At 40.7% G+C, this 16,512-nt stretch overlaps 1 protein-coding gene across 3 annotated transcripts in view; it reads left to right on the top strand.

Moving 5' to 3' along the window:
• The window catches only part of Cdk5rap2 (CDK5 regulatory subunit associated protein 2), a 184,738-nt gene that overhangs the window by 19,559 nt on the left and 148,667 nt on the right, over positions 1-16,512 (top strand). For all 3 annotated transcript variants that reach the window (XM_031377671.1, XM_031377670.1, XM_031377669.1), the window contains exons 4-5: positions 9,834-9,944; positions 13,176-13,252. In XM_031377671.1, the coding sequence (XP_031233531.1) occupies positions 9,834-9,944; positions 13,176-13,252 (188 nt within the window). The remainder of the gene's footprint in view (positions 1-9,833; positions 9,945-13,175; positions 13,253-16,512) is intronic.

Below are 16,512 nucleotides of genomic sequence, written 5' to 3'. Positions count from 1 at the left end.
ATCTTTCTAACTGAAGACAATCAAGATCTTTCCTTGACACAGATATCTATCCAGTATTCCTCTTATGTTCAGACAAATATGCATGAGAAGTTTTCTCTCCTGATGTGGGTAAGTTGGGTGACCAGTGGGGTCAGTGCAGTGTTGCTCAGATGAGGAGAACGGGGTGTATGGAAGCACCACAAGAGTCATCAGTCCATCCAGAGAAAACGTGAGGAAGTGAAGCTAAACAGAGAACTGACTGGCCAGCTGGCCAACTGCCTGGAAAGATGGTGTTGTGTCGAATTTTATTCATTTGGGTCTTTTTTGACATTTGCATGACCTTATGAAGGCATATTTGCTTTCCCCTCATGCTTTTTTAAAAAATATTTCTTTATAAATAGGACAAGTATTCTTTCAAGTGTTGTTAAGAATTTTAGTTTTATGTACAATGTGAGCATTCTAAGCAACTGCCATAAATATTTTATTGTAGTTGAATAATGGAATAAGGTTTCTCTTTATAGGAAGCATCTGGCACAATAGACTTTTGTTTGAATAAATGTTTTACGTGCTGTTTTCTTAAAACATTTAAAAGGAGCTTTAATGAACCTTCCAATTGTTTCTTATGCTATTCTTGTTAGCCACAAAATTGAAGCCTTAAGTATTATTAGCAAGAAGGCAAGGGTAGAAAGCTTAAAAACTATATAGAGTATACTTCTCATTTATCTAATCCTAAAACTATGTTTGTTAGAATAGTGTATGTGGGGTATGGAAATTGTTCAGTGGGCAATAACATTTGCTGACAGTCAAGAGAACCAGAGTTTCCACCTATATAACTATGTGTCTTGCACATGCCTGTAACCCAAGCTTCAAGGTGAGCAGAAATAGGAATATCATTGGGGCTTGCTGGCTTTTGTTCTGTCTGAGTCCAGGTTTAGGGAGAGACCCTGTCTCAAAAGAATAGGCAGAGAGTAGTAGAAATATGTGGTGCCCTCTCCTGGTCTCCATGTCCATGCATGCATAGGGACATGTACAAGCATATGTATGTAATACTCTCATACAGATATTATTCACATAAATAGATCTTTTAAGAAAGAATAGTATATGACATTAGTTATTTTTAAATTGCTGAACAAGAAGCCTCATGACTATGTACATGTGAAGATGTGTTAAAGTCCAAGTGTAGCTATTCCTCTTACTATTTTAACCATATTTCAGTTGCCTTATGTTAATTGTTTTGGCTTTTTTTTTTAAGATAACTTTTTTTTTTTTAAATTTATTTTTAGTGTAGCCCTAGCTGGCCTGGAATTCACTGTATAGACTAGGCCTACCTTATTCAACTTCATTGAAATATAATTTATATAAAATAAATTTGACCAATTTTAAGTGTTGGAAGAATTTTGACTTGTATGTTCCTGAAACTAATACTGATAACTAAGATATATATGATTATAGATTTTTTTTTAATGTTTGTGTATGTTTCTAAGTGTACAGTTCTAAGCTATAGTAACCATCACCACAATTAGCATATACAACACCGTAGTATAAAAAAAAAAATTCCCCTGTTTTGTCTCTGTGGTCAAGTACTCTCTCTGCCACAAACCTCTGACAACCAATGTTCTGTTTTCTCCATCCCTATAATTTTGCTTTTCCTGGAATATCACATACATGGAAGCATGCATTAATGTAATGTTTGGGAAAAACTTCTTTCTGGTGTCCTTGAAAGCCACTCATGGTCTGCACACCAAAGCTGCTGATGCTGTTTCAGGTTATTGGTGTAACTCTTTGTCCATTAGGGTTGCGAAGGACGATTGATGTCTTCCCAGCTTTTGATGCTTAAAAATAAAGCTCTAGTAACTCCTTGTATCTAGGTTTTGTTGTGAGCATAGGCTTTCATTTCTTAGAATGAATAAGCATGAAAGCAGTTGTTGGGAAATGGAAGTCTGGTCAGAAACTGTTAATAGGTATGGCTGCTCCATTTCGTATCCCACAAGTAGTGACAGTTCTGCTTGCCTCTCATTTCTGTCTGCATTTGCCGTTGTCAATTAAAAAATAGTTTCAGCCCTTGTAATAGACGTGCTTCTCATTATAGTTTTATTTTGTATTTTCCTAAAAGCTAAGGATGTTGAAATGCTTTTTGTGCCTATTTACCATCTGCATATCTTCTGCTGTGAACTTTCTGCTCAAATTGTATGCCTTCTTTTCCTCCAAGAAAAATTGGGTTTTTGGTTGTTTTCTTAAAATTACATTTGGAGAACTATTATGTATTCTGGATATAATTCCTATGTAGATACGTGATATGCAGATATTTTCTCCCAGAGTGCAGCTCGTCTTTTCATTCTCTTAGCACTGCTTTTCAGAGCAAGGATTAAATTTTCATGAAGCCCAATTTATTGATTTTTTTTTCTGTTATGGATTATGCCTTCAGTGCTATATCTAAAGAATTGTTTCCCTTGTTCTAGAGCCCAACAATTTTCTTTTATGTCTTTTTCTAAAAAAAGAAAAAAATCACATTATTTTATGTGTTACAGTTACATTTGTGGGCTAACTTAAATCAACTTCTGTTTAAGGTGTAATTTAGGTCAAGGTGAGTTTTTTTCATAAAAGGATATTCAGTTCTTATACACTTTGTTGAAAGAAATATTATCCCTTCTCCTTTTCACACATTCATGTATCTATCATCTATCTACCTATCTCTCTCTATCTCTGTCTGTCTGTCTGTCTGTTGTATGTGCATGGGCAGTGTGCACCACAGTGCATGTGTGGAGGTCAGAGGATACTGTGACAGCTTTTTCCTTCTATTGTCTGGGTTCTAGGGATCAAACTTGGGTTGTCAGTCTTGGTGGCAGACACACTTAGTTGCTGAGCCATCTCAGCAGCTTGCTTTTATCCTTTGCTATCACATGGGAGAACTCAGGTGGCCATGTTTAGAGGGGATGAGAGAACTCAGGTGGCTATGTTTAGAGGGGATGAGAGAACTCAGGTGGCCATGTTTTAGAGGTGATGAGAGAACTCAGGTAGCCATGTTTAGAGGGGATGAGAGAACTCAGGTAGCCATGTTTAGAGGGGATGAGAGAACTCAGGTGACCATGTTTAGAGGGGATGAGAGAACTCAGCCATGTTTAGAAGGGCTTATTTAAATATTTCCTGCCTTCTTCTCATTGCATTCTTCTCTTTCACGATGGCTTCAATTCGTCTGGCTCTTCACAGTTTCATGGAAACTTTATAATCAACTTGCTTGGGTTTACAAAATCTCAAGTAGTATTTTCATTGGGTTTGTGCTAAATCTTTAAGTAAATTTCAAGAGAATTGATACTTTGTTAAACAGAGTCTTGCAATCCTGGAATTTGTTAAGAATCTTCATTTAAGTTGATTACTCCTGTCCCAAGTGGCAGTTGGTTTTTGTACTGGCTGGTTTTATGTGTCAACTTGACACAGGCTGGAGTTATCACATAGAAGGGAGCTTCAGTTGAGGAAATGCCTCCATGAGATCCAACTGTAAGGCATTTTCTCAATTAGGGATCAAGGGGGTAGGGCCCCTTGTGAGTGGTACCATCCCTGGGCTGGTAGTCTTGGGTTCTATAAGAAAGCAAGCTGAGCAAGCCAGGGGAAGCAAGCCAGTAAGTAACATCCCTCCATGGCCTCTGCATCAGCCTCCTGCTTCCTGACCTGCTTGAGTTCCAGTCCTGACTTCCTTTAGTGATGAACAGCAAACTGGAAAGTGTAAGCTAAATAAACCCTTTCTTCCCCAACTTGCTTCTTGGTCATGATGTTTGTGCAGGAATAGAAAACCTGACTGAGATAGTTCTGGTTATTTTTTTTTTCTGCATGTGCTGATATGATGATCTTTTTGATTCTTCAGTTTGTTAGTGTGGCAGCTCATATTTACTAACAGAGAAACAGTAGCAATATGCACATTCAGTGTTTTAGCTTCAGCCAAAGGTTATGCGTTTGTGCTCATGAAGGACTTAGTCTATAGCTTTCCTGTAATGTTTCTGTCTGCTTTTGGTAGAGTAGGTTGTTCTCATAAAGTCAGGTGGGAATATCCCCTACCTGCTATTCCTGGAAGTTGAAAAGAACTTGTTTTGTTGGTATTGCTTTTCATTTCAATTATTTAATTATTCATTTAATTATTTCATATCAGTTCAGGATTTAACACAAATCCAAAGAAAATACTACCTGAGATTTTGTAAACCCAAGCAAGTTGATTATAGAGTTTCCTTGAAACTGTGAAGAGCCAGATGAATTGAAGCCATCTGAAATCATCAACAGCTGTATTTATTAAGGCATTTGGGGTGGGAGGTCTCTTGTAGTGCAAAGTTGGCCCAGAACTCACTATGTACTAAAGAGTGATCCTGAACTTGTGGTCTTCCTGCCTTTGCTTCCTGAGGGCAGGCATTAAGTTCTGTGCCGCCATGCCTGGTTTATATGGTGCTAGGGACTGAACCCAGGGTTTCAGGCATGCTATGCAACATTCTTCATGGACTTACATCCTCAGCCTCTATATGGCTTGAAGTACAAATCCAGTTTTGAAAACAGATGCGTCACTGTGCAGGGTGTGCTTTCCTTTGGTGAGTCTGTTGTGTTTTCTATCTGATGCCTGGGCAGAGAGTTGCAGGTGTACATGTCATCCTTTTAATTATTGTGCAATCTGTGTGATTTGCTGCAGTTCATCCTTTTTTCATTTATTTTGTTTTGAGGACTGGTGATTGAACCTGGGGACTCATACATGCTAGCCCATGAGTTCTGCACTGAATTTCACCCCCAGGACTCTTTCAGGCTTTATGCTGTTTTGTGTTTTATTTCTTCTCCAATTCTACTTCTGGAGATTTGTTAGTTTCATTGGTAATTTGAAAGAACTAGATTTAAACTCGTTTTCTCCCCTTTCTATTTCACTGAGTCCTAGTCTTGTATTTATTTTGTCCTTAATTTTGTTGTCTTTAGGTTGACTTGCTCATTTTCTGGTTCTGAGGTAGTGGCCTCAATTGTTGACCTGAGACCCTTCTTTGCTAAATGTTTGACAACAGAGATTTCCTCCTCAGCATTGATGTCTGCATCCAGCTTTTTAATATGTCATAATTTTGTGTTTGTATAATTCAGAGTATCTTCTAATTTCCCCAGAGGCTTCCTCTTTGCTCCATACATGGAATGCTTTAAGCATTTAGGGATTTTTTTAGTTCCTGTTTTTGGTATAATTGCACTATGGTCAGAGAATGTAGTTTGGCTTTGGTGTTTCTAAGTGTGTTAAGGTTTTTGTTTCCTAGAATGTCGTGGCAAAATCCCTGCTCCTTCGAGTGTATAGCATCCCTTGAATATGAGTTAGACCTTTCTAGGTGATAGTATTGTTTAACGTTGTGCATTCTTCCTGACTTTTGCTCTGTCTTTTTCTTCTGGGTTAATGAGCTAGGAGCATTGACATCTCCAGCTGTAACCGATCTGTGCATTTCTCCTTCCACCTGTTAATGACTCTGTCACGGCAGTTCTAAGCTTGTACACACTGGGACTATTGTTTTTTATCACCATCAGCATCCCTCTTGTTCTTGACTGAGTCTTTGCTTTGAGATTATCACAGCTTACTTGTATTTAGAGTTCACATACTGTATTTTTTCTTCTCTCTTAAAAGTTTTTTAACTTTTAATTTTATGTGTATGAGTGTTCTGCCTGCTTGTTTAACTGTGCATCATGTGCATGCATGTTTGTGAAAGCCAGAAGAGGGAATTGAACCCCCTGGAACTGGAATTACCGGTGGTTTGTAGCCAGCATGTGGATGCTGGGAATCAAACTTGCTCCTCAAGAAAAACTATCAGTGCTCTTAACCTATGGCTTGTCTCTCCAGCCCCTCTCGTTTACATTTAACTTACTTCTCTCCTAGACGTATGATATATGTTTCTTGTATGTAGCAAATAACTAGTTTTTTAAAAATTATATTTACTTTATGTGTGTCTGTGTGTACGTGTGTGTGCTACAGGTAGGTATGTGTGTGGCGTTCTGAAGAGAACTGCAGCAGTTGCTTTTCTTCTGCTTTGTGGGTCCTGGGGTTGGACTCAGGTTGTCTCGCTTGTTAGCCATCTCATCAGCTTCATAGTTGTCTTTAAAATATGTTCAAATAGTCTGTGTTTTTTTAACTGGTATATTTATTATGTTTACATTTAATTTTTTTCACATAAAATTGTTAAAAAATTATTTAAACTTCCTTTTACAGTAGTTGAATACTTTTCATACCTTTTGTATAGTTTATCTTCAAATCTGACATTTAGTGGTTGCTTTTGACATGACTTCTCTCTTCTTCTGTCCCCTCCTCCCTCCCTTCTTTCCCTTTTCCTTCTCTCCCTCTCTCCCTCCATTGCCCTTCCTGTCTCATCCCTCCTTCCCTTTCTGTGCCATCGTTAGGAAGGTGTGAAAAATGTTACTGTTGTCTTTTTGCCAAATGTATTATAGTAACATACTTGGACACTTCTCTCCAGATGATGTTGTGATTTTGCTTCAACTGACTCTTTAAAATAAGTATATCACTTTACTTATTTTAAAGAGTCAGTGGGCTTTTCAGCTCAGTAGTTTCTCTAAGGGAATAAGCAGTTATTAACAATTTACATTTTTTTTCTTCCACTTCCAGGGTTCCACACTTCCTCTGGTATCCTTTCCTTTCAATCTGAAGAACTTCCTCTGTCGTTCCCTTTAGAGCAGGTCTGTTGCTGATTAGTGTATTCATTTTCATGCATTGGAGAGAGACTTGTTTTACCTTCATTCCCCAGTGTTGTTACTGGATGTAGAGTCTTGCATGAGAGCTTCCTTCAGCCTTGTAATGTTTACCCTGCCCCTGGCTTCTTTAGCTGGGATAGATCTGCTGCCTTTTGACTCATTGCCCTCAAGCACCTCCACCTCCATATGTAATATGTCAAATTTCTTAGGCATTCAAGCATTTTTTTTTCTGTTTAATTTTGTCTCTAGTCTTCACCATTGTCTGGGTGTGAGGTTCTAAGCCATTTCCCAAATAGAATGAATGTTTTAAATGATTTCTTTGGGCATTTTTTTGCATAGTCTTTCCAAACATTGATGAACATTGGAGTTTTGAATGTTGCCTCATAGGTTATATTAATGATTTTCAAGTTTTCATTTGCTGTTCTTTCCTGTTGGATTTCTGTTGATTTGAATATAGGTTTGTCTGTTTTGAGTCTATTAGACTGTTGTATTTTTTGGCTATTGTAGTTTCCAATTTTACATCTTTTGTGTGGTTCTCTTTTAAAGCATTATTTCTATGCTGATTCTTTTTCTGACTCATTCATTTCAAGGAACATGGTGTTACATTTTTTGGTGGAAGTGGTTTGAGACAGAGTGCATTACCATGTTGCCAGGCTGCCAGTCCTTACCATCCTCTTTCATTCACCTCCTACATGATCGGATTGCAAGTGTGCCCCACCATGTCTCGCCCAGGTTTTACATATTAATATAGTCAGATTTTCTTTTCACAGAAGCCTATGAGATTGAATTTATCATTCCTGTGTTAGAGATAAACAGATGTTCAGAGTCTAAATGGAATGATGTACCTTCTCAGCACTTCTCATTTTACTATTTTACTGTCACTCTTCCTTTGTGTAAGCAATAGCCTACCATATATAATGTTGTATAGCATAGCATTTCTATTTAACAGTATATCTTAGAGATATTTTCAAATGAGTACATCAACTGTTCTTTTTTTGATATGTCTTTGTAATATAACATTGAGTGAACATACCATGATTTACTTAACCATAGACTGTTGACTTTTAAATTAAATTTAAAGTAGCCACGTACAATTTAACTTTAAGAACTTTTTAAAGGGTTCTTAAGATCCATAAAATATGTGCTATACATTTGTGAATACTTCAGTGAATTATCAAAAAAAAAATGCCATAACCATTGTCAATGAATGATAAACTTGTTTTTAGCCTCGAGAAGAGGTGTTCTGAGGAGCCCACTTTTCCTCCCTATTAGGGAGGAAAACTCATGCTACACTCATTTCCAATCCTTTCTACCTGTGCTTCTGTCTTCCTGACTACAGTTCTGAAGAGAGGAATTCCCCATCCCCCAACAAGGCAAATATTCAAAGCGTGAAGCAAAGAGGCAGAATGTGAGGTTGGTGGGAGAACTTTGAAAATATTTAGCTGTTTAAGCACAGTAGTAGTGTTTGTTTTAAAATAGGAAGTTAGTGTGTAGGTTAATGTCTCCTTTGAGCTAGGCTTGTCTTTTTGTTAACTTGCTCAGAATGCTGGATCAAGGAATCAGAATGTCAGCTATTTTGCATAGTCAGTGAGGCCTATCAGGCAGATGAGGTTGTTTGAGTCCCAGCACGATAGGATCCCAGCTATGGCCCAGCCATTGGTGTGATCTTTAGTCTTGTAATATGTACACAGTGTAGCTTAAGAGCTGAGGCTTAAGTTACCTGGATTAATGCTTGTTTACACAATAGAGTCTTAGGGAATGTTAGTAAGCAAGAATTCTCACTGGCCTGCTCTTTAGGCCCTAGTCATCACCTGTCCCAGTTGTGACATATGTGTTAAGGGCCACCAGCCACCCTAGACCTCTCTGCCCTCTCTGTGTCTCTCTCTCTCTCATTCCCTTTCTCTGTCTCCTGTCTGTCTGCATGTCTGCCTCTATTTCTCCATCATATCTCCACTCCTAGATTGCCTTTCACTCTCCCCTCCTCAAATAAAGCTCTTCCCCTAGATCTGTTTTGTGGCCCAATTTCTTAGGGGTACACCTTGGCACAGGCTCACCAAAGGTACCCCACCTCTCACTCAAATTTTATCCTATCCGTAAATAACATCTCATGTAATGGCCCTACCCCCTTATTATGACAAATTTCAATGTTACAGAAAAGTTGTGCAATTATAGATCATTGTAGATTCACCAGTTAATGTCCTACATTTGTTGTGTCTTCCTTTTCCTCCCCCAGCAGTCTTTCTTAGTTGCAGATATCACACGTAGCACCCTATGTGCTTTGGTATGGTTCTCCTTGTAAGGACACTCTCCTAGACAATCAGTACTAGAACCTAACACCATACGTAATATATACTTCAGTGTTCCGGAGTCCTCCCTTGTGCTTACCAGTCTTGTGTATGTAACCTCAGTTTGTTTAGAAGACTTCCCCTATCATTTGTACTAGATTGTCATTAAGATTTTTGAAGAATTCAGGTCTACTGGTTTGCATAGTCCATCAACTTAGATTCTTTTGATTGACTCCTTGATGGAATTTGGGTTAATGACTGCACACTGGAGTCCTTCAGATGGACTGTTTGCTTTCAGGAGGCCTGTGACATGACTTGGATCTATCAGTGGCGATAATAGTTATACTTTCTTGATTAAGTTGGTATTTATGAGATTTCCATATTGTGAATCTCCCTTTTTTTGTAACTAGTAAGACATCTGTTGAGCTTGAATGTTCTGCTCTTCGTTGGTCTGTCCTCTGGTGCCATTTAACATGATGATGTTTCTCATCTAAGTCATTATTACCGTAAAAGTTATGTAGCAGTGACTCTTATTGTCTTACATGTATTAATGATTTCTCTTGAAGAGATCTTTTTCTCTCTCTGTTCCTCTTTCCTTCCATTTAATCCTATCCTATCCTGTCTTCATCCTCTTCATCCTCATTTCTTTCTCCTCCCCTTCCTCATCCCCAGTCTCTTCTCCCAGTGATAGGGAGTCATGCATTCTTTTGTTTACTTCTGTTGGCATTCATTTGGATGCTCAGATTGTCCTACATGTGGTGTATGGGAACACCTGGCCTAGTGGATTGGTATTATTGCAACCAAGGTAAGCTCTTTCTGACCGTTTGGCCTAGCTGCTGTACTCCAGGTGACTGTCCCGTGCTTGCTTTGCAGCAAATCACTGAGCTGAAGAAGGAGAACTTCAATCTAAAGCTCCGGATCTACTTCCTAGAGGAGAGGATGCAGCAGGAGTTTGCTGGCCCCACGGAGCACATCTACAAGACGGTGAATACCCACTTTTGGCTTCTGTCTTTGCTCAGTCCTCCCCTCCCCCCCCCCCAAAAAAAAGACATTTGACTGGTATTTGTTCTCAGAGTTAGAATGAACAGCTGGAGCTGTTGTCTTTTAATTTGGATTGATTATGGGAAACAGCATGATGTTAGGGCAGCCCTCAGTAAACAGGTGTATGATTTAAAGGCAGTCTTTTAATCTTTTTGACAACAGATTTCTGACTCACAGTCTTGGCCTCAGTTGTCTTTTTATAATTAGGCAGTGGTACAGTAGTATAGCTTTGGAATTGAAAGCTGATGTTAACCAACCAGTGGAGTAACTTTTAGCCCCTCACCCTGGCTCTGGGCTTGTTTCCACAGTTAAGTGCTGTTTAGATGAAACCAGGGTGACGGGTGTAAATGGGGTGACAGGTACAAATGCGGTGAAGGGCGGGTGGATGGCTTCTCCATCAAGCGATCACTGCTGGACAGTCACCATCAGTGGCTTATAGACTCCCAGAGTTAGACTGGTCAGATTTTCTGCAGTTTGACTCTTTAATCCCTGTGAGCTTGCTTAGAACTGCCAGAAAAAGTCTCTTCGTTAACCTGGAGGTCTATGTCTGTAACCAGACTTTTTTCAAAAAGTTGCAAGGAGAATTTGGCTTTCTAGAGATGCCTTGAGTCCAAATAGTATGCAGGTGCCCATTTCTTAGTTTTTGTTAGTAGATTAGCCCCTGGCTTGGGAATTATTCCATCTTCTCTCCTCTGATGTTTGTACTGGTGGAAACTTTTGAAGGGAAGAAAGGAGCTCTCCTGGAGTTTTAGAGGTGGGGGGTGGGGGTTGCTACATAGGTTTTCTTGAAAGGGGACCATTCTGTTCTTCTGGGCCCTTTTCAGCTGATGGGAACTGATAAATCTCCCTTGTTACTGAAGGCAGTTTCTTCCTACATTGTAAGGGCAGAAAGACAAAGAGGATAGCTTTTTTTCTGGAGGCAGTGGTGATGCATTCAGAATTTTAAGGGGAACCAGTAGTTAAAGCACACTGTGTGCATTGCAGACAAGCATCTCACAACTTCAGGTGGCATAATGTCAGAGTGCATTGGTCATTTTACTTTGATTCCAGGCAGTAGAGATTATCCTGGTGAGGAAACTGAGGCTTGGGGAGTGTCAGTAATTTGCCTGTTGTCATGGTGCAACACAATGGGTCTGTCCTGCCTACCTCAGTGTATTCCTTCCTGTTCTCCTCTTCACTGACTGAGATGGCCTAGTTTAATTATCTTCTTCATTAAGCTTTTGCGTATGTGTGTGTGCTTCAGGTTCAGACTGTAAAACCCTAAAATATCCACCCTGAGAAGATACTCTATTCTGATCCCTGGGTCCCTGGATCTAACCAGTGTTATTAATGGCCTATACAGAGGAGTTTTATTTAAAACTTTACATAAATCTTTTCAACCCCCTTTTGTATAAGTCCCAGCATGTTCTGTTCTGCATTTTGCAACTTTCATTTAATGGTTTTGTGGATGTCTTTTCCAAAAGTAGTTTAAGAGCTGTTTGAGTCTTTCTTTTATAGCTTTATAATAGTCCATTTTGTGCATTGAAGACATTCTGACTCTTGGTTTGAAAATGGCTGTCATCATATGTACACATTTAGAGCTTGTGCTACTGTGCATGGGGAACTTATACATACTAGCTGGGCATCCTTAATGCTTGGTTCATGCACAAGCCCCACTCCTAGAACACACTTGTGTCAACTCCCACTTCTACTCTGCTCTGTGGGAACTGGTGGAGGAACCCAAGGCTTGGAGGGTGTTTCTCACAGAGGCACACTTGAAGACATTGTGCACTGGCACTCAGATCTTCACCGTTACCCAAAGGAACATTTCTTCCAGAGAACACTTCTCTGCCTTATGGATAGACGTCTTGAGCTCCTGTCTGATGGTGAAGCAAGCAGCTCAGGCTTCTCCTGGTGCTTATCTGGTTCTCCTGTCCTCATGTCTTGGAATCCTCTTGGTCTTTCTTGACAGTGTGGGATCTGACAATCACAGCTCTGCTTTCTTATCCCTGTGCCATGCCCTTTAAGGACAGTCACAGGGTCACACTGCCAGTTGCTTTGATATCATGATGGCTGAGCCTGGGTCCATTGTGTTGATGTCAGTGTCCTTAGTCCTAGGGTCTGTTAACAGCACTCTCATGTCTGAAGTAAATAAATGAGTGTCCATTGACTTGCTGCTAACTCCTCCTGGGAAGGGGCCATGTTCTTCAGATCCTGCATTCAAGGCCTTTATGTGTGGGCTGTACCACTGACTGGAGTGCCCTGGAGGCAACCATGAAGGGCACTCCATGAAAGCATGAAGGAATGAGGCTTGTTCATTGGATTATGAATTTTATGAAAATGTTATTTTTAAAATACAAGTGTGGTGGGGAAAATTATTAAAAATTAAGAGAGAGAATTCAGAGAAATTGTGGGTTAATAGCAGTCCTTTGCAGGCTGTACCCAAGTCTTCACCATATGAATTCTCTGTGCATTCTGTTTGGACTGCATTTGGGGTTAAGTGAGAAGCCCATCGATACTCCGCTGCCTCCCACTGGCTGCCACCTGCCAAAGATTGTCTTTTGTGTTCTCATGAGTGACTTGTGAGCCCAAGGCCATGTACAACTTCCTTTGTTCCAGAACCTTAAGGAAAAAATGGCTGATGCTATGATGTCCCTTACGGACAACTCCCCACATGAGCTGGGGCTTTTTGTGAATGTACTGAAATCAAACTGAAATAAGACAGGCCACGCTGCAGCCTCTCATTTATCCATTCACAAGTTTTATTTTAGTTTAGTTTTAAATCTGTAGCATGTTTCCACTGCAACAACACATGCGTGATTGTAAACAACTACAAGTAATTGCCTTCGGATGGGAAAAGCAAATTGTAAATTTGCCTGGCAGAGGGCAAACAATTTTTAAATCAGCCTTACTTGTATGGCATTTATGTCTAGATATTTGAATGCTCTGGCTGTTAGACACTGGAACATTTACATAATTGTTCCAAGTCTCTAGGAATCAAGGGCTTTCTTTTGAAACCACCAGTACTTAATAATTTCCTTTTCTCTGTGCCTCAGGGCTAAAGAGGGTTTTGTTTCTAGCATCTGCTATTGTAAGTGGCATAGTCAGTCCAGGGCAGAAGTAGGTTGCTTACCATGTAAGCTTGCTACTCCTACACCTTATATTGTATCTTTTCTTACCTATGGCCTCCGGAAGAACATTGAACTCAAAGTGGAAGTGGAGAGTCTGAAGCGTGAGCTCCAGGAGAAAGATCAGTTGCTCGTCAAAGCCTCGTGAGTACCGGTTACCCCAAGAGCTTGCCCATCTGGGCAGTGAAACTCAGGAAGCCACTTTTCTAAGCTACTTGTACTCTGACTGGCTTCTGAGGACCCCCAAGGAGTTGTAGTTTTAATTTAATTATTTGTTTTTCAACTGTTTTGAAAGCATAACGTAGTTCTAAGAAAATGAGCCACACTTAAGGGTACAACATGACGGATTTTTATGAAGCAAGCACATATGTGGAGCTCCTATCTGAACCAGAGAGGAAACATCAGGAAGCTTCCAGAAAGCCCCTTCCATTCATGTTCTTGGGGAATCCTCCTTTTCCCCCCAGATACTCACTGTTCTCAACACCTACTTTTGAACTTCATATAAATGGTCTTATACAGTAAGTCCTCTATTGTATTTGTGAGAGTCAAGTTACCTGTACTGTTAAGTATATTGCTATTAAGGGAGTTCATTTGTTCTCACTGATGAAAATCTGTAGGAGTAGAAGTAGTTCTGGTGGGTGGATACAGGGAGGCAGAGGGAGGGCTTCAGCCAGTAATTTGTTTCAAGCCTATTGTGTATACTAGGGACTCTTGTAGTGTTCTTTTTAAGGGGGATTCTGATATATAAATCCATTAGTTAGTTCATTTATTCACAGATTTATTGAATGACAATCTGTAGACCCCTTGGTTTGTTCTAGACCCCTCAGGGTTTATCACACACTTAACGAGCACCACATACTGAAGATTTGCAGATCCACTCAAGCCGTAGGCTACTCTAGGTTGTGAGCAAGTGAAGTGTTGTGGAGGTGTGGTAATGGCCTGTATGGCAAATGGGGATACCAAAGTGCACGCAGTTTTGCTCCAGAAGAGTGGAATGTCTTTCCAGGTGGTCCACAGGGCTGGCTTGGCCATCTGCATATAAGTGTTTCCCTTGTCATGGCATGGAACATCTGTTGGATGTGGGGGCTGGAACATACTTGCATCACTCTCCAGGCTGGGCTATAATAGGGTCTGGTGGTTGGAAGTTGGCTGTTGTGGCTTGGGGACAGACCAGAGACTCTCAGGCCTAAACTTCTCTTAGTGCTGCTGAATGAGTGAATAAATTAATAAATATACCCACACTAAAAGGTCCTCACTGTCATTTTTCTTTCCTTTTGGAAGTGGCTCATTGTTTGAGTACTGAAGCAAATCTACTATACCTAGCTTGAGATCAGTATGCAAGTTTGGTTTTCTTCGTACTCGTTGCCTCACTGCTGTAGAACTTGGGTAGCACTTGTTTTTTTTGGCAAAACACATGCACGTGGTAATCCCACCTTACGAGACCTCATATGCATTCCTCAATATTGTCTCTCAGGATGGGGTGTTTGGGGTTTTTGCATGCCAGTGTGTGTATTTCCATGTCATAATTTGTATTCAAAGCCTTTTGTGATCTGACCAGTTTTGTTAACTTATTCAGAGAATACCTATCAAATGGGTGTTGTGGGTTGTACCATATGAGGCTCCTGGTGATGTAATGGTGATTCAAACAGATACATGAGAATTCGTTCTTTTGGGAATGATGATGATGATGATAATGAGATATTTACACTAGTAATTGCATGACTACAGGTTGGGAGGAAATCTGCAAAGAGAAAAAGGCATCATAAGAGTTTATAGCTATGGTAGTAGATATATAAACATAGCGAATCAGAGTGGAAGGATGCCTATAGAAGTGACATCTGATGTGAAGCCTGTCATGTCAGTAGAGTTAGACAGGTGAGTAGGTGGAGATGTGTCAAGGAAGAGGGTGTGGCAAGTCTGAGGAAGTAAGAGGAGAGTAGTGCACTGGTCTATGTTCTAAGGTCACATAAGTAACTGACACAGTACAAAGTTTGCTTTTTGGAAATGCTACTCTGGTTGTTGAGTGGGAGAGGGCTTGTGAGGATGCAGGGAGATCAGTTTGGAAGGCAGATGGGTGAGTGAGGTGAGAGCTGGATGCTGACATGGATGGTAGACTAAAGGGAAAGACCCTTGTGAAACACAGTCCATAGGCCTTGGTGATGAGTGAGAAAGGAGATGTCAGGGTATTCATTCTGTTCTGTTGCCGTGACAAAATACCTTGCCAAAAGTGATTTGGGAAAGGAAGGGCTTATATTGGCTTATAGTTTCAGCATGTTTGATGAGGAGGAAAAAGGCTGGGAGTGCCTGGCTGCGTTTATCCCACACTACTGCTGGGCGGATGCTGGGCTTCAGGGAAGTACTGAGAAACCACTCCTGTGTTAGTAGAACAAAGTCTGAGATGTGGGAAAGCCAAAGTTGGGGTTCCCAGACTCCCAGGCACCCAGCTATCCCTGGGGTGCCGAACAGAGAAGTCAGGAATGAAGGATGAGGCAGGTCAGGACGGGAGGCTCCTAAATGTGAAGACATCTAGGTGTCATTGAGTCTCGAGGAGTTGGGAGTGGAAGTGGGGGCTACAAGCTGAGGATGGTGTCTAGCCTGGGGCCAGAGGGAAGTGGGCGAGTTGCAGCTTAGCTCAGTGGTGATTGTCTTTAACTTGGTGGTGGTTGTCAGTGGAAGCACAGAGAGGCCTTCTACAGGAGGATTAAGCTGTAGCTTGGTAGTCAAAGGACTTTTCGACGGCTCACTACAGCAGATCTTGATGAAAGAGACTGTCCATGGTTTGGTTCTAAACTGTTTATTGACTGTTCATCATGGAAAATGGATGCATACCAACTTCTCAGGGTGGACCTGAGATTAAATACCTTTTGCAAGGAGGAATGTTGAGAAGGGAAGCTTATTGGCTAAACCCTCAGGGTCTCTAGTTACCTCATTAGCATGGAGAACTCTTGTTCTGGCTTATATGACCACAGGTCACATTTCCTTATGTGGGAAGTGTAGCACATATTCCAGGTCAGGAGTCTGGCAGGGAGTGGGGAGGCACCTATTGTCTCAGGTGTGTACCCACTGAGTCTCCAGGGTCTTAGACCTGCTCTATTGCATCCCACAAGATGGAATACATCATGGCGGAGAAGCTATGGAAGGAGTAGGAAGCTGGCTGATCACATTTTTACCCACAGCCAGGGAGCAGAAAGAAGAAACAAGAAGTAATACCAGTCTACAAAACCTCAAAGCCCACCCCCTTCCTCCTTCAGGTTCTATAACTTTCTCAAACAGTGCTGCCAACAGGGGACCAAGTGTTTAAGTATATGAGCCTATGGGGGACGTTTCTTACTCAAATCACCCACAAGGAGATGCGCTCTTGGTTTGAGGTCATGAGCCTTGTTGATGGATGTTCATGTTGACTT

This window comes from Mastomys coucha, unplaced genomic scaffold, assembly GCF_008632895.1.
Source record: "Mastomys coucha isolate ucsf_1 unplaced genomic scaffold, UCSF_Mcou_1 pScaffold18, whole genome shotgun sequence".
NCBI classification, from domain to species: Eukaryota; Metazoa; Chordata; class Mammalia; order Rodentia; family Muridae; genus Mastomys; species Mastomys coucha.
Note: the sequence above shows the minus strand (reverse complement) of the source record. Positions and strands in the feature narration are given on the sequence as shown.